The sequence below is a fragment of the Zootoca vivipara genome, chromosome 12 (genome assembly GCF_965207765.1).
Source record: "Zootoca vivipara chromosome 12, rZooViv2.hap1.1, whole genome shotgun sequence".
Lineage (NCBI taxonomy): Eukaryota > Metazoa > Chordata > Lepidosauria > Squamata > Lacertidae > Zootoca > Zootoca vivipara.
This window is the reverse complement of record NC_142595.1, coordinates 8,371,890-8,393,848: the sequence shown is the minus strand read 5'-3', so window position 1 is coordinate 8,393,848 and position 21,959 is coordinate 8,371,890. Positions and strand designations below refer to the sequence as shown.

The 21,959-nt window shown below is 45.2% G+C and overlaps 1 protein-coding gene and 1 pseudogene across 2 annotated transcripts; one reads left to right on the top strand and one right to left on the bottom strand.

Moving 5' to 3' along the window:
- Positions 1-274: 274 nt before the first annotated feature.
- On the top strand, positions 275-9,773 carry LOC118094611 (UDP-glucuronosyltransferase 2A1-like). The gene is made up of 6 exons (XM_035135153.3): positions 275-1,134; positions 2,506-2,654; positions 4,614-4,745; positions 6,228-6,315; positions 7,066-7,285; positions 9,207-9,773. The coding sequence occupies exons 1-6, from the start codon at positions 375-377 to the stop codon at positions 9,484-9,486; spliced, it is 1,629 nt and encodes a 542-aa protein (XP_034991044.2). The 5' UTR covers positions 275-374; the 3' UTR covers positions 9,487-9,773.
- A 4,236-nt stretch (positions 9,774-14,009) lies between these two features.
- On the bottom strand, positions 14,010-18,295 carry LOC118095186 (UDP-glucuronosyltransferase 2A2-like; annotated as a pseudogene). Its single transcript, XR_004693806.3, has 2 exons — positions 17,520-18,295; positions 14,010-15,751 (listed from the first exon to the last, which is right to left on the bottom strand). The product of XR_004693806.3 is annotated as a UDP-glucuronosyltransferase 2A2-like (transcript).
- Positions 18,296-21,959: the final 3,664 nt, after the last annotated feature.

Here is a 21,959-nt window from a genome sequence, read left to right as displayed (position 1 = left end):
ACTCACAGATAACGAAAGCAATGTTGCCATGCGCCTAACTTCTTCAATAATAAATATACCAGTTCACCACATATTAACATAATGAGAAGGTTTGGGTGGGGTTGTAAGAAGAGCTAATCTTGATTGGATCCGAAATGGTATGGGCAGGTTATGATTTTTGTCGTAAATAGTGATGGAGGAATTGCTGTGCCATTTGTCTTTTCATTTCAGAAATATTCAGTGACAGCATTCTGCTTGCTTGGAGAGTTAAACAAAAAACCTGACTCAACACACTTGGTAAAAAGTCTTCTGTGAAAGGAAAAGGACGGGAGGTTTCTCACAGAAACGAAACGCTGAATAATTTTCCTCTGTTGTGGAGTGAGAGAAGAAGAAATATGGCTGCCTCAGAAAAGCGCCTTGCATCCTCTGCCTCAGCAACAGTGGTTGCGATTCAGCTGCTAATACTTCAGGTTGCCTTAATAGGAAACATTTCCTGCGGGAATGTGCTTATTTGGCCAGCGGAAGCCAGTCATTGGCTAAATGTTAAGGTCATCATTCGAGAACTTCTACGCAGAGGTCACAACGTCAGCATCCTAGTTTCAACGGCACCACTCTTAATCAAACCCAGTGATGATATATCAGCAGCTAAGTTTGAGGTATTTCCAGTGCCCCATGGAAGGGATGAGGCCCAATACATTTTCGCGAACGTCATAGGGGCATGGCTGAACAACAAGCCAACCACCCTGACCTTCCACAGGTTTTACAAAGAGATGGGGGGAAAGGTGAAGAAATTGCTTGACCTTCAGAAGGACACATGCGAAGGGGTTCTGGCCAATAAGGAACTCATGGCCCGCCTGGCAAAGAGCAAATATGATGTCCTTCTTTCAGACCCTGTGGTGTTCTGTGGCGACCTGATTGCCTTGAAATTGGACATCCCATTTATGTACACCTTGAGGTACATGCCAGCTTCAACCATAGAAAGACACTGTGGGAAGATACCTGCCCCTCCTTCGTATGTTCCAGCTGTTTTGTCTGAGCTCACAGACAGAATGTCATTTGGAGAAAGGGTGAAAAATGAAATATCTTACCATCTGCAAGATCATGTTTTCCAGACTTGGTTTGGAGAGTGGGACTCTTATTACAGTCAGGTTTTAGGTAAGCCTGTTTTTGTTTCTTCTTCCCAAAGCATTGTTATTATTTTGTAGAGTAGATGCTCTAAAGAGGCCAGGGATTCCAGCTTTAGTCCTTGGCATCGCCAGTTAGAAAGGACCTCCTAGAAGCAGGATTGGAAAGGCCACATCCTGAGGCTGTGTAGAGCAGTGTTTCTCAACCAGTGTGCCTCCAGATGTTTTGGGACTACAACTCCCATCATTCCTGACCACTGGTCTTGCTAGCTAGGGATGATGGGAGTTGTAGTCCCAAAACATCTGGAGGCACACTGGTTGAGAAACACTGGTGTAGAGCCACGGTCAGCTGGAAATAGATACTACCAAGCCTGACCACCTGTAAGGGAAGGGTCAGATCTCACCTGCCTTGCTCCCTTCTTGCTCCACCAAATTGCTCTCCCTTCTGGGCAATTCTCCTAAACCTAAACATTAGGAAGAACTTCCTGACAGTAAGAGCTGTTCGGCAGTGGAATTTGCTACCAAGGAGTGGAGTGGAGTCTCCTTCTTTGGAGGTCTTTAAGCAGAGGCTGGACAGGCATATGTCAGGAATGTTTTGATGGTGTTTCCTGCTTGGCAGGGGGTTGGACTGGATGGCCCTTGTGGTCTCTTCCAACTCTATGATTCTATGATCTTGAAGAATTGCTCTCTTTTTTAACCCCTTTTATTAAGGATTTTCTATAAGCAATTAACTGGAAAATAACCAATACAAAAGAAATTACAAGACATTAAGTGAAGCAGGCATGAGAATGCATACATCACTGAGGAGATGTAAAAATGTATTATAATAGAGGAAATTGCTTGCAAAAGAACCAACAACACGCAATAGGGCAGCTGCCACACAAAAATATGTGTGTTAGAATAAAATATGCACTGAAATGCTGATAATTTCTTTGCAATAACTTTTTAAAATAAATCGCAAATTGAGAAATTCAGTCTAATGGAGCGTTTCTGCCTAAAAACTTCCATACACCCCAGCCAGCTCCTGAAGGACATCAGATTGGGGAGACCGTGGCTGGTACTGATACACCTTCAGCTGCCAATTCTGACTTCAGAGCAAAGGGTTATTCTAAATACTATAGAAGAGAAAATATGGATTTGGCACTGGAAGAATATCTATGAAGGAGCCATAGCCAGTTCTGGCTTCCTAACAAATGTGTAGCATAACATGTATTTCTGCAGACTCAGTCCCCAGTTGCTGTTCATTTTTCTTTGCTTCTTTTCTCAGGTGTACAGTATATGGTTAAAGCGTAATGTGGAATCCAGCTTCCTGTATTTCGGCAAACAAGGTTGTTAAAGTCCTCATATCTGTAAAGAAAATACAAGCTGCATTTAACCTCATTCCCTTTCCCTCGTTCAACAGGGAGACCCACAACATTATGTGAAGTGATGGGGAAAGCAGAGATCTGGTTGGTCCGCACCTACTGGGACTTTGAATTCCCGCGGCCTTTCCTACCCAATTTTGAATTTGTGGGGGGTCTGCACTGCCAGCCAGCCAAGCCTTTGCCAGAGGTAATTCCCTCCTTTGCCCTTCACCTGTGCATGATAACTACCTGTATGCCTGGTTCTTCTTCAAAGCACCTCTGGGAAAGGGGAGGGCATGTGGTGGCGCGATAAAGAAGTCGCAAGGACAACTTGGGAACATTTAATTATACGTGGAGGAGGTATGAATTGATTTCCTAATCTTGCTCTAAATAAAGAGCGACCCTGACTCTAAGATGATTGACAGCTTTGTTGCATTCAAATCTGAAGACGCAGGCAGTTTTATCAAGTGGTGAAGTCTGGTACGACATACTGACAGGGCCGTCTTAACCATATCTGGTGCCAAGATCCCTCCGGCGCCCCCCATGAGTGAGACGGGCAGGAGTGGCGCGCAGAGAGCTGAGAGGCACGGAGGAGGCAGCCCCAGGCTCGCGCTCCCTGCACGCCTCTGGAGAGCGGCCTGAAGCCACTCAAAAACTGAGAGGTGCGGAGGAGGCAGCCCCAGGCTCCTGCTCCCCGCGCAAAGCTCCGGAGGTGCGTGGGGAGCCCGAGCCTGGGGCTGCCGCACTGCTCCTCTCAGCTGTTCAGGCGGCCCCAGGCCATCACTCCCCACACGCCTCCGGAGAGCTGCCTGAAGCCGCTCAACAGCAGAGGCGTGCGGAGGCAGACACCAGCATTCGGCGCCCCTCCCGCGCCGCTGATGGCCAGGCGCCCTGGCGCCTTGTGCCACCCAGCCCGGGCCTAGGGACAGCCCTGGATATTGAGTGGCAGAATGGGGGAGGGCTAAACCGAGGGAGGTTTGCCTGGCACGTTCATTATACACGTTTAGGTGCCAGGCAAAAAATTTCCTCTTCAATCAGGCCTTGGATTGATTTGTTGGTATATTAAATCGCGCTGGGCTTCTTGAACTAACTTGGAAAATGCCAGGCAGCTGCGTTCTCCCCCACAAGCGACCCTTGGGATGATTCATCACTCTTCTGAATTCATTGCTGAATTGCAACTCATTAGCAAGCTTAAAACCATGGAGCCACCTGGAATGAACAAAGACATAGGATTCTTATCTCATTATACATGATCAAGCTTTCCTTAGCACCTCAGCCCTTGCTCCCCCCCCCCGCAAGACCAATTGCAGTCATTAAGTCGTTAACAGTCATCAACAGGTTTACCACCTATCAGCGCATCACCCATTCCCATCACCCCACACCCCACCCTCTGAATATACATAAGGGTCTGGTTATCTGATAAAGTGTGCATGCACACGAAAGCTCATACCAAAATAAAAACTTAGTTGGTCTTTAAGGTGCTACTGAAGGAATTTTTTTATTTTATAATGGAACAGTATAACTGAACTTCCGTTCTCATGACTCCAACAGTATGGAATGCCAACACAGACATGTGATGAAAACAATCACACATCCAACAAAGGAGGAATGAAATCCCGACATGATTAACATCCAATACCCTTTAAAATGTGCTTGTGGGAGCAGGATGGTTATTGGTTTGTGGAGCTTTTTTGTTCTTGTTTCTATTATGTATTTTGTGTTTCTTTTTATGATGCGAGCCAACCTGAGATCTACGGATGAAGGGCGGCAATCAAATTTAATTAATGGGGGTGGGGAGTATTCTTGTCTGGGTTTCAATTCAGAAACACCATTTCAGATTTCTCTAGAAGGGACATACATTCCTGAGACATTTCCCGGGGCACAGCTTTACTTTTTCTGTTAGCACAGAGAAACCAGACTGGTTGAGCCCACATCCTGCGTCCCTGTAACTCCTCGGTCCTATAGGGCAGTGGTTGCCACTGGAACCTCCTTCTAAGATGCCTGAAACACAGTTTGGAAACTGGACCTTAAAGACCACCTTCTCACTCAAGAGTCCAGCACAACTTTAATCTTAACATTTCTAACTCATGCATCAGGATCAAATGGCAAAGACATGGAGGAAAGGCAGTTTGTTGGTTTATAAAGAATGCTTTTAATCTTTTGACAGGAAATGGAAGAATTTGTCCAAAGTTCAGGGGACCATGGCATTGTGGTGTTTTCTCTGGGGTCTCTTGTTCCAAACTTAACAGACGAAAAGAGTAACATGGTTGCCTCGGCACTCAGCCAACTTCCACAGAAGGTCAGTGTTCATGTCATTTGGTTAAAAAATAATAATTCACTTGTATAGTGGACTTGTGAAGATGCTCCCCTGATTTCCTTACACTGGCTGTGAAATTGCATGCTTTTACAACAGACATTTTAAAGACTTGCTTTTCTTGAAATCTACTCCTACTTAAATAAATTAGAGCAGGCTTAGACGATGAGGCTAAAGGTAAAGGTAAAGGGACCCCTGACCATTAGGTCCAGTCGTGACCGACTCTGGGGTTGCACGCTCATCTCGCATTATAGGCCGAGGGAGCCGGCGTATAGCTTCCAGGTCATGTGGCCAGCATGACAAAGCCGCTTCTGGCAAACCAGAGCAGCACATGGAAACGCCGTTTACCTTCCCTCTGTAGCGGTTCCTATTTATCTACTTGCATTTTGACGTGCTTTCGAACTGCTAGGTTGGCAGGAGCTGGGACCAAGCAACGGGAGCTCACCCCGTCACAGGGATTCGAACCGCCGACCTTCTGATCAGCAAGCCCTAGGCTCAGTGGTTTAGCCCACAGCGCCACCTGGGTCCCTACTTAAATAAATTAGAGCAGGCTTAGACGATGAGGCTACCCCTAGCCTAATGCTTGTTATGAGATGTATAATAATGCAAAATAATTCAGAGAGGAGAAGATAGGCGCCCTAAGGTCTGCTTTGATGAGCAGATGGAATTAGCTCTGGATAACTTTTAGTTTGAATCTTTTTTCAGATTTACTCCTACATTATGCATTCTCAGTGCTGGGGGAATATGGAGTCAGAACAGTCCAACATAGCCTGAAGTCAACATACTTGATTGTTTAAATGTAGCTTATATATTTTCTTAATATATAAATAACGTATTGTTCGGTTGTCTACTAGGCTACTATATATCAGGGACATAGATGTGGTACAGAAATATGGTGCATTATTACTGTACTGTCACTAAAGATGATGATCCATATTAGAAAGCAGAAGGACAGCTCAAGTTATTGGAGAAGCCTACAGATCCAGACCCAGGTGGCGCTGTGGGTTAAACCACAGAGTCTAGGGCTTGCTGATCAGAAGGTCGGCGGTTCGAATCCCTGCAACAGGGTGAGCTCCCGTTGCTCAGTCCCAGCTCCTGCCCACCTAGCAGTTCGAAAGCACATCAAAGTGCAAGTAGATATATAGGGACCGCTCCGGCGGGAAGGAAAACGGTGTTTCCGTGCGCTGCTCTGGTTCGCCAGAAGCAGCTTTGTCATGCTGGCCACATGACCCGGAAGCTGTCTGCGGACAAACGCCGGCTCCCTCGGCCTATAGCGCGAGATGAGCGCCGCAACCCCAGAGTCGGACACGACTGGACCTGATGGTCAGGGGGCCCTTTACCTTTACAGATCAACATGGTGCTGATTGAAAGCCAAGCAAGATGAGTAGAAAGCCTGGAGGGTCACCCCAGTTTTCCTTGCAACTTGAGCTACAGAGAACAGCCTTTCCATTTCCCCTCCAAATCCAGGTTCTTTGGCGCCACAAAGGGAAAAGGCCAGAAACCTTAGGAGGAAACACCAGGATTTATGACTGGATACCACAAAATGATCTTCTTGGTGAGAGAGACCTCATGCTTGTTGCAGTTGTGGCTTCATTGCAGTGTCCTGCCAATCCCAAGGAAATATGTCAAAGCTCTTGGGAAACACTTGGATGGGGAGAATCCCAACTGAAGACTTGGGTTAAAAAAGGGGGGGCAAGGATGCAATTTCTAGGCTTTTGCACATTCCCTTCCCACTTACTGCTTGCTGGTGTGACCCCCACTCCTTGTCTGGTGCAAGCAATGGGCACAAGCTCATTGACTGAGCTTCCCTCATCCAAGAGTAGAATCAGACCATTGTCCACAAAGGGGCGTGCATCCTACCCTCGGCCTCCACACAAGGTGAGATGCAGGCTGTCTCTGCTATTTGCCTCTGGTTGTCCTATTTCTTCTGCCATTCCCAGTTGGATCAAGTTATTACCCCTCATCCAGCAGCTGTTTCTCACACCTGTTTCTCACAGGTGTAACTTCTTGGGATCCTTGGGGAAAGGGGGGAAAGAGGCAGGGGAAATACCTGGGTCCATCTCAAGGAAAACCAAGCCCTCAGACAGTGCTATTTTTCAAATCTTGGCCCAAACCTGAGCAAACTAGCTGAGCTCAAATATTTGGTACTTTGTGTTTTCAACTATTCAGGAGATCTGGAACTACAAATTCTCTCGGTTTTACGAAGCTGTTATGTGCTTGGACAGAGTCAGTTTTGAGTTCTAGCAACTTTAATAACCTGCCTTTATCATCCCATAGTCAGCAGATTCTCATCTTCCTCCTCCAGGGCACCCCAAGACCAAAGCCTTCATAGCACACGGTGGGATCAATGGGATGTATGAAGCCATTTACCATGGCATTCCCATAGTGGGGATTCCTTTGTTTTCTGACCAGTCCGACAATATTGTACACATGAAGGCAAAGGGGATGGCTGTGGAGCTGGACCTTCAAACAATGAGAAGTGAAGATTTGTTGGACGCCGTGAAGGCTGTGATTCACAACGCCACGTGAGTGGGCAACCCTCCCCCTTAAAATGCCAAGCAATTTTTAAAAGAAAACCCCTCTCCCAAATCTCAAAGCCCCTTTGCCCTAAGCCCCTTTGGATTTTGAGTGGAAAACAGGTAACCTTTAACACTGCAGCACCATTTTGAGAGAGGTAACCATGTGACTCTGTTGCAGCAAATGGCTAACAAATGATGTCATACTAGATTTGTTCATTGTTACCCCGCCCATCTGACAGAGTTACCCCAGCCCTCTAGGCGGTTTCCAACATATATAAAAACATAACAAAACATTAAACATTGAAAAAACTTCCTTAAACAGGGCTGCCTTCAGATGTCTTAAAGGTTACCGTAGTTACCGTACATATCTCCTTGGCTCGGGGGTCACATAACTCCATACCCTCCAACATTTCACCAATGAAAATAGGGATGTCCTAAGGAAAAGTGGGACATTCCAGGATCAAATCAGAAACCGGGATGGCTTCTGTAAATCTGGCGCTGTCTCAGGAAAATAGGGACACTTGGAGGGCCTGCCTTCACTGTCGGATGAAGAACTCAAATGTGCAAAGGCTTTAATGCTCAAATCAGATTTGTACATTAGGTCAGTGTTTCCCAACCTTGTACCTCCAGATGTTTTGAGACTACAATTCCCATCATCCCTAGCTAGCAAGACCAGTGGTCAGGAATGATGGGAATTGTAGTCCGAAAACAGCTGGAGGCACAAGGTTGGGAAACACTGCATTAGGTAATCTACAGATTACAAGGTACATCAGAGGACGGATACATGGATAAACACAAGTTAAGACATTGGCCCAAGAAGCAACATACCTCCTGCACCTTCCTTTTGAAGAGGGGGAGGCAAGTGGCTGGAGTCTCAAGACTTGGAAAGCAAAAAGGCACTCTGTTGAATGGGCTGTTTTTGTACTGGTGCCAGCATCTCTGTGTCCATAAAAATGGAGGCAAAGTCAGAGCTGGCTCAGCATCATCTTTGCTTTCAGCTGCCTCTCCAGGTGAGGGAGGCCGTTCACCGATAGGAAGAGATGCTGGAGGCTGCTCCACAGTGGGAGGTGTTGGGCTAGGGGTGTCCAATACCATAGAGGTGGGGGCTCCTCTGCAAACCCACTCAGCCTCTCTTTGCAAACCAGATCTAACCACAGACCACTGAACCCAGGATCAGACATTTCCCCCCCCCCTTTGTTGTTCATTTCTATTTTTTATAATTAATCTTCATTGCATTTTTAATATTTACAAAAAAAGAAAATAAATTAATCCTTACACCCACATATACCGAAAAAGATACATAAAAGAAAATATGAAAATAAAAAATAAAAATATATTTGTCAAATACACAAAATTACTTAAGGAGTACAAACCATAGTTTGAATATTTTATATCCAAAATTCCTAGAAAGACATTACCTTCATATTCCATCTTTTATTTTATTTTATTTTATTTTATTTTATTTTATTTACTGTCACATTCTTTCTTTTCCACTAAACTGGTTTGAGTCCCTTATATGTTAATTGACTTCCCTCTATCTCTTTCCGGTTTCCATATTTCTCTTACATTTAAGTAATCCGTATTCCATTATTAAAAAAGAAAATCCCCCTATATCTGTGAAGTTAGTCTAGGCACAGCCAAGTGTTGTTATTGGAACCATATTTTGTCAGATAATTTTTTAAGCAATCCCATTCAGGATCAGGGGTGTCAATTCCACCTTTCCTGTCTCATGAGGACTCTACTGGGGTTCTTCAATTCTCTTAAGTTTCTTTCCTTCTTTCTTGGGCTCCGAGCTCCACACCCATGGCACCACAAACGGGACTTGTAACACCTGCTAAACTGCAAAGGAAACGTGAGTTTGGGCCCTATTCCAATTTGTTCTTCCTTTTCTCTCTTTCCCCCTCCCCTTCTTTATCCAATCCTCCAGATATAAGGAAAATGCAATGAGACTGTCGCAGATCTACCACGACCAACCGATAAAGCCACTGGACCGGGCTGTCTTTTGGATTGAGTTTGTCATGCGCCACAAAGGTGCCAAGCACTTGAGAGTAGCTGCGCATCACTTGACCTGGTACCAATATCACTCCCTGGATGTCTTCGTCTTCTTGATCAGTTGCATGGCAGTCTTCACATTTATTGCTGTTAAATGCTGTTTATTTTGTTGTCGGAAATGTGGCGGGATCCTTAGGAAAACAAAAACAGAGTAGCTTCTCCTGGCACTCAGCCATCATTGTTTCACTTGCATTATTTGGTACGCTCAGACTTGGTGTGCTTAAGCCCCTTCATGAAATCAACTTCCAAAACCTGTAATCATTTGCAACAACTTTAAATTGAATTAAATGTACAATGAACCAACCTTAACCACACTCCAGTCAGCAGCTAAGAGAGAGGTGTAGATTTCAATGATACTTCATTGTAGGGTTGCTTTCCCTTCTTTAAATGAGATTATTCTGTAGTCTCCAAGGTTGGCTTTGTAGGTCAGTACCTGCTTATTTGGAAATGGTGCCCCCTCTCTATACATCTCTTTAAATTGTGTATCATTGCCAGTGCTTGGTAGCCGCCGTTGGCAGAGGCGCGGCGCAGCTGTGCAAGAGGCAGTGGCAGGACAAGCGGCAAGAACGGAGCCCTTTCGGGCCACTGCTACCGCCCCCGCTCGCAACAGCAGGCTTGGTAGCCGCCGTTGGCAGAGGTGCAGCGCAGTGCCTCTGCCCATCGCGGCTACCAAGCCTGCCCTGCTTACTTTACAGCAAGCTGGGAGGAGGGACGGACACGAGTCCCTTCCGCCCCTTCTCCCAGCTTCCTTCCTTCCTTCCTTCCTTCCTTCCTTCCTTCCTTCCTTCCTTCCTTCCTTCCTTCCTTCCTTCCTTCCTCTCTCTCTCTCTCTCCCCTTCCCTCCCTCCCTCTTCCTCTCTCTCTCTCTCTTCCTCTCTCTCTCTCTCTCCCTCCCCTTCCTTCCTTCTCTCTCTCCCTTTCCTTCCGTCCCTCCTTCCTTCCCTCTCTCTTCCTCTCTCTTCCTCTCTCTTCCTCTCTCTCTCTCTCCCCCCTTCCTGCCTTCTCTCTCTCCCTTTCCTTCCCTCCTTCCTTCCTTCCCTCTCTCTTCCTCTCTCTTCCTCTCTCTCACACACCCCTTCCTGCCTTCTCTCTCTCTCTCTTTCCCTCTCTCACCCCTTCCTTCCTTCCTTCCTTCCTTCCTTCCTTCCTTCCTTCCTTCCTTCCTTCCTTCCTTCCTTCCTTCCTTCCTTCTCTCTCTCTTCCCTCCCTCCCCCTTCCTTTCCTCTCTCTTCCTCTCTCTCACCCCTCCCTCCCTCCCTCCCTCCCTCTCTCTCTCTCACCTCTTCCTGCCTTCTCTCTCTCTCTCCCTCCCTCCCTCCCTCCCTCCCTCCCTCCCTCCCTCCTTCCCTCCTTCCTTCCTTCCTTCCTTCCTTCCTTCCTTCCTTCCTTCCTTCCTTCCTTCCTTCCTTCCTTCCTTCCTTCCCTCCCTCCCTCCTTCCTTCCTTCCTTCCTTCCTTCCTTCCTTCCTTCCTTCCTTCCTTCCTTCCTTCCTTCTCTCTCTCTTCCCTCCCTCCCCCTTCCTTTCCTCTCTCTTCCTCTCTCTCACCCCTCTCTCCCTCCCTCCCTCCCTCTCTCTCTCTCACCTCTTCCTGCCTTCTCTCTCTCTCTCTCTCTCTCTCTCTCTCTCTCCCTCCCTCCCTCCCTCCCTCCCTCCCTCCTTCCTTCCTCCCTCCCTCCCTCCCTCCCTCCCTTCCTTCTTCTGAGTCATTGAAGGCTCGCTAGAAAAGAATTTTTTTCTTGTTTTCCTCCTCTAAAAACTAGGTGCGTCTTATGGTCAGGTGCTTCTTATGGAGAGAAAAATACGGTGCTCCTCCCTTCCACTACTGCAGCAAAGACAATACAGTCATACCTCGGTTTAAGTACGCTTCGGTTTGAGTACTTTCAGTTTAAGTACTCTGCGGACCCATCTGGAACAGATTAATCCACTTTCCATTACTTTCAATGGGAAAGTTTGCTTCAGGTTAAGTATGCTTCAGGTTAAGTACAGACTTCCGGAACCAATTGTGTACTTAAACCGAGGTACCACTGTACAAGGATCGTGAACTTAGGACTGCATCTCTGTGGTAGAGCAATCTCCCAGGTTAAATCTGGTAGACCTGTGAGAGAACCCGGTCTCAAAGCCAGACCAGAACCCCACACAGGCAATACCGAGCTAAATGGGCCAGCTGTCTTCTTCCATATAAGACAGAATTTGACATTCTTTTAATGGTCCTTTTGTGACTATCCCCATGAGATACAGTGTCAAAATACTGCTCTGCATTCCATGTTTGGTACAAGCCAATAAGGAATCAGGGCAGGGGATTTTCAGTGGTGGCCCCATGCTTTGGAATTCTTTGTCTCAGGAGAACTTCACAGGTCTATCTTCCTTGCTTGCAGAAGCACAGAGATTCAGGCATGCAGTAAAACAGCAATATCCATCTCATTCAGTCTCTCCTCCACTCCCCACCCCCATGAATACACTAGCCAGTGCTGGTTTTACATATAAGCTAAACAAGCTATAGCTTAGAGCCCCACTCCCCCCCCATTTCACTATTAATATACTTCTTCTTAATTGTATTTCAGTTCAACAATTACTTTGATAAAATATATATTTTGTTATGTGCAAATGGACCTATTAGGTCCATAAATTACCATATAGCATATATTCAACACAAAAAATGGTGACAATTTCTTGTTGACAAAGGACAGCTGGACATATAAAGGGCCCCATTACCTTCAGGAGCTTAGGGCCTCACATAGCTACCAAGTACCCCGTTTTCCCCGGGAAACCCCCCGTTTTTACTTACCTTTTCCCGGTGGTTCCCCGTATCACTTCGTCTCCCGTTTTTTTCCGTTATTTTCTCCTGCCAGCGGCCATTTTTTCCCTTTCTGATTTGCCCTTCTATGGGCACAAAAAAGGCCGCCGCCAGCTTCAAAAGTCGCATCTACGCATGACCGGAAGTCACGTCGACGCAACTTCCGGTGTCACACGGCTGCCAGTCCCGGATTCTGCAGTCCGGGACTTGGAAGGTAAGGGGCCTCATCAAACCTAAATCTGGCACTGGCAGTAGCCTTAAAAGGCACACTGGGATTATTCTCTCTTTTGGATAAGATTAGGTGGATGTTGGACACATAAAAGGGAAAATTGTTTGTTGTGCTACATGAGCTGAGGCACTCGGTAGTGGGCAAACATGGAACATTCACACAGCAACACACACACCAAGCCGATACACACCCCTCATGGTATCTTTCCTCTGAAATCAAATTTGACTGGTCTGGTATTTGTTGAACCCAGGGCCAACTCAAGACCTTTCGGCACCTGAGGCAAACCACAAAATGGTGAAGCCCCAAATAAGAGATAACTCATATGTACCATATTCTGTAATGTTTGTTGTTCAGTTTGTGTGTGCGCACACATGTTAGGAAGCCTGATTTGTCTGAGGGTCAAACAATTGTCTTGTTTGTTGCTACCACTTGGTAATTCAATGTACACTGTGCAAGTGTGTTAATAGTCCACACACATACCTTCAAGTTCCAAAAACAAATATTTTATTCTCACGGCAAGGCGAGTGAAATCAAAAGATACAAGACAGCACATGAACAAATATAGATAGGGCTGCTGTATTTCAAAAAGTTGTTGAGTTTTTCAGCTATTTTGGAGAAGATTCAACACTTCTGACATGGGTTTTCCTTAATAAAGTTGCTTTTAATGCCTTATAGCTTAGAAAACAGACTTTGCAACAGATTCTGCTGCATAAGATGTCGGTGCACGAAGCCACATTTTGGGGTTCCTTTTTCATTAGCAGATTCACCCAGAAAGTGTTCCAGAATCTTCTTTCTCAGTTCAGCTCTTCTCTTGGTGAACTACCATGTGGGAATAAAACCCTTTACCTACTTTGGCTCTTCTCAAAGTATTTGTTGTCAAGTTAACACTACAGCTTATATAACTACTGGTCTAATAAAGTAAAACAAAACTATACAAATAGGACCAGTCTATCTCACTCTGCTCTTCAACCATGTGGACTGCATGCCACACGCCTCTCCTCCAGAGCCTGCCTTATAAAGAAGCTAAGGGCAAACTTTTTGCTATGGGCAAAACTTTTTCAAGGATCATTTCAAGTCTATGTTTAGACCAGGGGTCGGCAACCTAAGGCCCATGGACCGGAAGCGGCCCACAGAGGTTGTTTGACCAGCCCATGAGCTGCCCCTGAACTGAGCTGCCTGCTCCCGCACTGTGCTAAACCGGCGCAGCCAGCGCGGGGACTTGCTTCCGCGGTGCCGAAAATCGCACCTGCGCAAGCGCAGACGCCAAAAATCGTGTCTACACACGTGCGACGCCAAAAATCGTGGGTGCGCGCACAAGATCCAACCCACAGAGGGATCTCCGCAGGACCGATCCGGCCCAGGCAAGATAAACCTTACTGACCCCTGGTTTAGACTATACTAACATAGGATAGTTACAGTATGTGTCTGAACCCACATGTGTGCCATGCACACACCAATGAGAGGTTTGGGATCTTTTGCTAGAATGATAATGTGTTCTTCGTTCATGAATATGTGTTTACTTCTATTCCTGCCTAAATAAAACTCCTGACATTTTATTCGGGGCTGGCGATCCTGAAGACCTCTTAAATGCTGGACCCAGTAATTTGAGAGGCAAACAAATTGCATTAAGATTCATGAGAGATACATCGACCCAAAAAGTTTAGTTTATTGCATGAAATGAAAAGGAGAGAGACAGAATGCATACATGCTGTTTCAGATAGTAAAAGGTAAAAGTAAAGGGCCCCCTGACCATCAGGTCCAGTCGTGTCCGACTCTGGGGTTGCGGCGCTCATCTCGCTCTATAGGCCGAGGGAGCCGTCGTTTGTCCGCAGACAGCTTCTGGGTCATGTGGCCAGTATGACAAATCTGCTTCTGGCGAACCAGAGCAGCGCACAGAAACGCCGTTTACCTTCCTGCCGGAGCGGTCCCTATTTATCTACTTGCACTTTGATGTGCTTTCGAACTGCTAGGTGGGCAGGAGCTGGGACTGAGCAACGGGAGCTCACCCCGTCGCAGGGATTCGAACCGCCGACCTTCTGATTAGCAAGCCCTAGACTCTGTGGTTTATCCCACAGCGCCACCTGGGTCCCTTTCATGAGAGATACATCGACCCAAAAAGTTTAGTTTATTGCATGAAATGAAAAGGAGAGACAGAATACATACATGCTGTTTCAGATAGTAGAATTACAATTTAAGCAGAAAGCAAATCCTGCAGTGCCCACACATACCTTGATCCAAGGAGAGAAAGATTCCCTCATTATCTTCAAATACCTCTAGAATATGACAATTTCACCAGTGGGACCCACACTAAGGTAATAAATGGATGAAGAAGGTGGGGGGAGGGAGAAAGAATATATCTATCCTTAAGCAAAGTGGCTGTGTGCTGATTCCTTGGAAGCGCAGATCTCTTCTCAGTTGGAGTACGAAGAACACAACAGACTTTTTAAAATCTAGGGTTGTTGTTTTTTTTACATCTTTTTGGTCAAAGCATGCCAATGGAGAAGGGACAGAGACCTTGAGATGAGCAGTTAGATGATGATGATGATGATGATGATGATGATGATGATTATTATATTAAAGATTTTCTTGATTTGCAAAAATATGTGCAATGTCTCTCGTAACATTTTTACAAATCAGTTTCATTTGTTGAGACATTGGGGGGGAAGGGGAAAAGAGGTAGATGGGGAAAGATGGGTGGGGGTGGGGTCGGGTGACGATGTTCCTATTTTACTTACGGTAATATATGTGGGGTTTTTTTTTTATCATGAGCAGTTAGTTTTATTGTGCTTTGGAATTTATCTCAGAATTTCCTTCCTGCTTCTCACCTCACCCATCTTGCTAATTAAGTGTTTGAATGAAAGCCACCCTGGTGGCCTCTGGCTGAACTGGCTATCCTTTGCCAGCTCTCTGCAGACAATAGACTGAACTTGACAGTTAAATTTCCTTGTATTGGCTGATGAGGCTGGTTTCAGGCTTGTACCAAGGTCAAGCAAGGTTCACGATGGAGAATCTCATGTCATATTGAAGTTATGTCAATCTTTTTACAGGGCGGCATGTTGGAGGCGGCGCTGCCGGCGAGGCTCTGGAGGGCGGCACTCCGGCAGGGAAGAGGCTCCAGCCGTGGCGCGGCATGGCGGGTGGATGAGAGCGCCGCGTCCAACCTCCGCCTCTTCTTTGGCGCCCTCCAGAACGTGACGCCTCTGACGACCGCTTCGCCGGCCCTGCTTCTAGGGGGGGCAGCTGCCCCCTCCTGCCCCCCTGTCTACGCCCATGGTGCAGACCCCTCACAAATTCAAAATTTGGTAGGAAAGGCAGCGGGAATTCAAAGTCCCAGTAGGTGCGGATCAACCAGATCTCTGCTTTCCCCCATCACTTCACAATGAGTTGTGGGTCTCCCTGTTGAACGAGGAAGAAGAAATGGAGTTAATTCACAGATATAAGGGATTTGGCAAATTTGTTTCTAGAAATATTGAAAGCTAGTTTGCACATTGCATTTCAAATGAACACCTAGAAGGGGGAGGGGGGCAAGATTTGAACAATAGTTGGGGACAAAGCTGTGCTTGGAAAAAAAATACATTTATCATGCACACTTATTGATTAGGAAGCCAAGATGGGCGGTGGCTCCTTGATGGATATTCTTTCAGAGGAAAACCCAGGTTTGATATTTTTTTGAAAGAACCCTTCACTCTGAAGTCAGCATTGGCAGCTGAATGTGAATCAGAACTAGTAAGACCAGCCTTCCCCAGCCTGATGCTTCCAGTTGCTAGATGTAGCTAATGGACGTTGTAGCCCAAAAGATCTGGAGCACAAAAGTGGGCAGGGCAGCAACTTAGGGTGGAGACCTTGTATTCATGCTCCTTCTTCGTCCCCACCTTCAGCACACACACACATTCAGACAAATGTCTGAAAAAGGCTATTAAGATCCCAGGGACGGTGGAGTGAAAGCTTCTGACAGGATATATAGGTCTCAGGACCTTCCAGCATAAGTATACTTTGTATGCAACACGAAGGCAAACACCATTTGCAGAAGCTTTGTCCATCTTCCTGGTGTCTCTTTCTCTTTCTACGTTACTGATCCGCAAGTGTGAGATGCACATACATGTATTCTGTACAAATTATTTGGTTGGTTGAACTGCATCACAAAATTCAGGAAGCTGCAAGCTTGTGTCTCTGTGTGTGCGTTATTTAAGGAAATAACTTAATGAAATAATGATTTAAGGAAATAATAAGGGCTTTTTCAGTGACTCCAATCTGGTGGAATGCTCTGTCCCACGAGACTAAGGCCCTGCAGGACTTGATCTCCTTCTGCAGGGCCTGTACAACAGAGCTATTCTGCCTGGCCTTCAATTTGAATTAGCTTGATCTTCTATTCCCTTTTCCCTTTTCTCTTCTATGAAGAAACCCTTTCTGGGACCCCACATTTAAATTCTTCCCAGGTCACCTTGCTGGCCCTAGTAGGACCAACTTGGCCAGTTAGCCCTGGTGATCATTTTGATGTCTACTGACTGGTTTCCCCGCCCCCAATGACCCATGATTTTTTGAATTTTATTGATATTGATGCTGCATTTTATGTTGTATTTTATGCTGTTTTTAAGTCACATTTTAATGAGTGTTTATTAGCCGCCCTGAGACCAGTTTTTAAACCGGGAAGGGCGGGTATATATTTATTATTATTAAATGCAATTTAGGAAGGTTCACATAATATTGCAAACCAAACAAAGTTTCTTCCCAAACCCCCAGAAGTAGAAAACATCAGTAAATAAAGCCACACAAAAGAATGCTGGTGGAACAATAGCTACAATATCAAATTTGCTTTCTCCATGCTTGAACAATGGTGGGAAAGAACAACAAATTCCCGAAGAATGGCCATGCTTCAATTCCAAATTCATTTGAGAAATTATTCTACTTCAAGTTGAATACAGCGGGCAAAGCAGGTGAGATCTTCACCTCCCTTTATTACAGGTAGTCAAGCTTGGTAGTATCTATTTCCAGCTGACCGTGGCTCTACACAGCCTGAGGATGAGGCCTTTCCAATCCTGCTACCTGGAGGTCCTTTCTAACTGGCCATGCCAAGGACTAAAGCTGGAATCTTTGGCCTCTTTAGAGCACCTACTCTACCAAATAATAACAATACTTTGGGAAGAAGAAACAAAAACAGGCTTACCTAAAACCTGACTGTAATAAGAGTCCCACTCTTCCCACCAGGTCTGGTAAATATAATCTTGCACGAGGTAAGATATTATATTCTTCACCCTTTCTCCAAAAGACATTCTGTCCGTGAGCCCAGACATGATAGCGGGAACATACGAAGGGGGAGCAGGTATTTTGCCACAGTGTCTCTCCACCGTTGAGGCTGGCGTGATCCTCACGGTGAACAGAAATGGGATGTTCAACTTCAGAGCAATCAGGTCGCCACAGGGCGCGACCAGGTCCGCAAACAGAACATCATGCTGCTTGGTAGAAGCTGTGGAAGGTCAGGATGGTTGGCTTGTTGTTCAACCCCAACATTGTGAGCTCCTGCATAGAGGAGTCCATGGCACTCTTTCCATAGGACACTTGGTACACCTCAGACCTGGCAGCCGCTATATCATCACTGGGTTTTATTAAAAAGGTTGTTGACGGAGTTAGGATGTTGACGTTGTGACCTCTACACAGCAGTTCCTGAATAACGACCTTGATATTTAGCCAGTGGCTGGCATCTTCTGGACAGATAAGCACATTCCCACAGAAAATGTTTCCCACTAAGACAAGCTGAAGTGTTAACAAATGAATTGCAACCCCTCTTGCTGAGGTGGGGGCCATGATGTGCTTTTCTGGGACAACCGATTTCTTCTGTCCCTCCTCAAGAGAGTTGATAATCAGTATATCATTTTGTGTGGAGACCTCACGTCATTAGCTTTCCTTTCCCAGAAGACTCTTTAACCAAATGTGTTGAGTCAAGTTTTTTTAAAACTCTGTCGTTGGAGATTTCTGGAATGAAAAAAAGAATGGCACAACATGACTTGCCCCCAAGTAAGAGACTTCTGGGAAAAGATTTATAATGAATTGAAAAAGTGTTGAAAAACACTTTTGTTAAGAAACCAGAAGCCTTCTTACTTGGGATAGTTAGAGAGGAAATACCCAAGGAAGATGTTACATTTTTTCTGTATGCCACAGCAGCCGCAAGAATATTATTAGCTAAGAATTGGAAGAATGAAGAATTACCAACGATAGATGAATGGCAGAAGAAGATGATAGAATTTATGGAACTGGCAGAGCTAACCGGGAGACTCCGAGACCAGAGGGAAGAAGCGGTGGAAGAAGATTGGAAAAAATTTAAAGTGTATTTAAGAAATAAGCATATTATTGGAAAGAATGAACAGAAGTTTAGGAGGTACAGGGAGGTTGTAGAAATAAAAAAATGTTTAGATAAATATTGATATTGAGGTGTAGTTATAAATAAGCAGTAAGTGTGAGATTTTGTGTTATGATATAAGATAAGATTAGAAAAATAATAGTTATATGGTAAACAAGGTATAAGAATAAGATTTAGAACTTACTAAAGAGGATTTAGATGTAACGCAGTTATAAGGGACATGAGGAAGTCACCGATATTAGAAAAGATATAAGTTGAAGTTTTGGAATTTTTGTCTTTTTGTTTGTTTGTTTTTGGTATTTTTTGTATTTTGTATTTTTTGTATTTTTTATGTTTTTGCTTTTGTGTCTTTGTTTGTTACAAAATAATAAATATATTTGAGGGGAAAAACAAAAAACAAAAACAAATGGCACAACATTCCTCCATCGCTATTTCAACTAAATGATCTTTTTACACAACCATCATCAATGCAAATGTACCTCCCACCCCAAAACAACAACTTATTAGCCTATAGTTTTATACAGCTATAGGATATATACATCTTCTTCTGGATTATACCCTCCAGGCCAAGGGGGTATAGGATATCGTAGCTGTTCCAGTGGTGTAGCTGCCCTGCCATGAAGTATTGGATTACTCCGCTACTTTCACAGGTACAATTTAACCATATTCTTGCCCACCTTGGAGAATCCTGCCCCTGATTTCATTCATGCCGTTCAAACATGCAAACATCATGTGAAGCAATCTTCCTGGGATTGTGCGGCTGTAGGATGCAGGTGGGAGATTGGATGCCAATGCTCTCCTTGTGAACAAAAAACTAGCATATCAGGGCAGAGGTCTAGGTGCAAGCACCTTCTCTAACAAGCAGATTTCCATCTGCAGTGAGTACATGAACATGCTATCTTCTGTTTTTCAGTCTGAAATGGAACGGTCTCAGGGGTGTGGGTACGCAGTATACCGTGACCATTCAGGAAGGGAGGAAAGAATATTGGGAAGTTGGATGCAACAGAAGCGCAAACTTAAAAAGTTTTAGGGATGTTATGTAATATAACCCTTAACTTCACAACACTCTGTGACAGTGGCTAACTCCAAAGTAAGTGTCCCAGGACTGCAGCCTTAGCTGCCTTTGGGGCCAGTTCCTTTGCAGGGCTGGGCAGTTGTAATTACTGGTTCTCGTTCATTAGTTTATTTTGCGGTAAAATAGAGCATTAAAAGGAACAAGAATAAAGCAGAAAGAGGAAACCAGAAATGTAAAGATTCAACATCCAGCCCTCAGCCCCTAAAAGCTCCCAAATTTTGGCCCCATGGAAGGTGTTGTAATCACGAAGGAACTGGCCAGGCGCAGGCTAGCTTAGGCTTCTGTGACAGACAGCAGAGTCAGACCAGAATCTGGTGATGCAGTCCCTCAGAATTCCACCAGAGGGCTGGAGCCTCTCTCTGATTGGCTACCAAGGCAGCTAGTCAGAGGGGGGTGGAGCCAGCACTTTGGGCGGGAGAATAAAAGGAGCTGTTTCTGAGGGAGAAAGTTAGATAGAGGTAGTGAAGGGAAAGACCTGGAGCGAGGTAGTTTGAGAGACAGGGCTTGAGTTGAGATGGTAGATAGGGATTAGCATAGGGTTCGCCTGAGGGAGAATTGGTTCTGATTTGAGTTGAACATCTGCTCTGAGGAGAATATCTGTAGCTGGAAGAAGGAGCCTCACAGCTTAGATAGGGAGACTGAGTTGAGGGTCTGGGGAATGTATACAGACTGGAGTCAACTGTGTGGGAATGTTCAGGGAGGCAGGAGAGGATATATTGTTTAATTATATCCTTCCCAACTTGTGTTAACAAGTTCTATAATTTAGCAGAGTAACATTCCCCTTTTTAAACTTGCACAGCGGATGCGTTTGCTCAGGCTCGCTAAAGCCTCTAAAATAAGTTTCCTTGGTAAATAATAATAATGATGATGATGATGATGATAATAATAATTTAGAAAACACCTAAAGGCAGCCCTGTTTAGGGAAGTTTTTAATCTGTGATATTTTAATGTAATTTGGTATTTGTTGGAAGCCGCCCAGAGTGGCGGGGGAAACCCAGCCAGATGGGTGGGGTATAAATAAAATAATAATAATAATAATAATAATAATAATAATAATAATTATTATTATTATTATTTCCCATTTATTCCCTCCTAAAAAGAATAGACACGACAGTTGTATAAAAAGTATAAAATAGTTTACTCACACATTCCGTTCACAGATGGATCTCAGAAGGCAGACTTAAGTTACAAAATATATACACCTGGAATCTATCCCAAAAGGAGATAGTTCCTTTGTCCTCCCTTGGCGGGAAGCCAAGAGAACATCTCAGGCTAAGGAGATGTTGCTTCTTCGAGGAATGGAGTCAGAGAGAGATGTGGTGGCCAGTCCTGTGCTTTTGTTTACCTGCACAGGTGAGGTCACGCCCACCTCTGGTCACATGTAGAGGAAGTTTGTTCCAGTCCAGGGGAAAACAGGAAGTTTACCTACTGGCTGGACAAACATCCCTCATCATGTCTAAACATGTCCGCTCTAGGAATGTTGTATTTGACTGCTCTGTGTTTCACACCCCAAAAACTGGAGGGCTGAGTCTGTGCCAGGAGAGGGAGAAGCTGTGAGGATACAGCTCACTTGAGACTCGTTCCAGATCTTCTAGATCTTCTAGATCAGGCATAGGCAAACTCCGGCCTTCCAGATGTTTGGGACTACAATTCCCATCACCCCTGACCACTGGTCCTGTTAGCTAGGGATGATGGGAATTGTAGTCCCAAACATCTGGAGGGCCGGAGTTTGCCTATGCCTGTTCCAGATAAAGAAGACTCCCAAACCAGTAACAAGGAATGAGGCGACCCCCTGGGTCTGTTAACAATCCCACACCTGAGGTAATCACTAGTACTGTATGTTGGAATACCTCAGGAGTGTGATTGTTAACTGATAAAAAATGCCCCTCACTCATGAACCAAAGTATTAAGCTGTGAAGGAAGCTGTGCTGTGTCAAAAGTATTTAACTGTAACCCAGGCATCCCCAAACTGCGGCCCTCCAGATTTTTTGGCCTACAACTCCCATGATCCCTAGCTAACAGGACCAGTGATCAGGCATGATGGGAATTGTAGTCCAAAACATCTGGAGGACCGAAGTTTGGGGATGCCTGCTGTAACACCTGTCATAACTAAGTAAAGGAATGAGAGTGAAGTAGCAGAAACTGAATTATAGTCATTTTACCGCCTATTCTAG

Excerpts from the sequence above, each read along its gene's own strand:
- LOC118094611 (XM_035135153.3), top strand. The coding sequence starts at position 375 with ATGGCTGCCTCAGAAAAGCGCCTTGCATCCTCTGCCTCAGCAACAGTG. Across the intron at positions 4,746-6,227 it reads TCAGCCAACTTCCACAGAAG|GTTCTTTGGCGCCACAAAGG; the intron begins GTCAGTGTTCAT and ends CTCCAAATCCAG. Across the intron at positions 7,286-9,206 it reads GCTGTGATTCACAACGCCAC|ATATAAGGAAAATGCAATGA; the intron begins GTGAGTGGGCAA and ends CCAATCCTCCAG.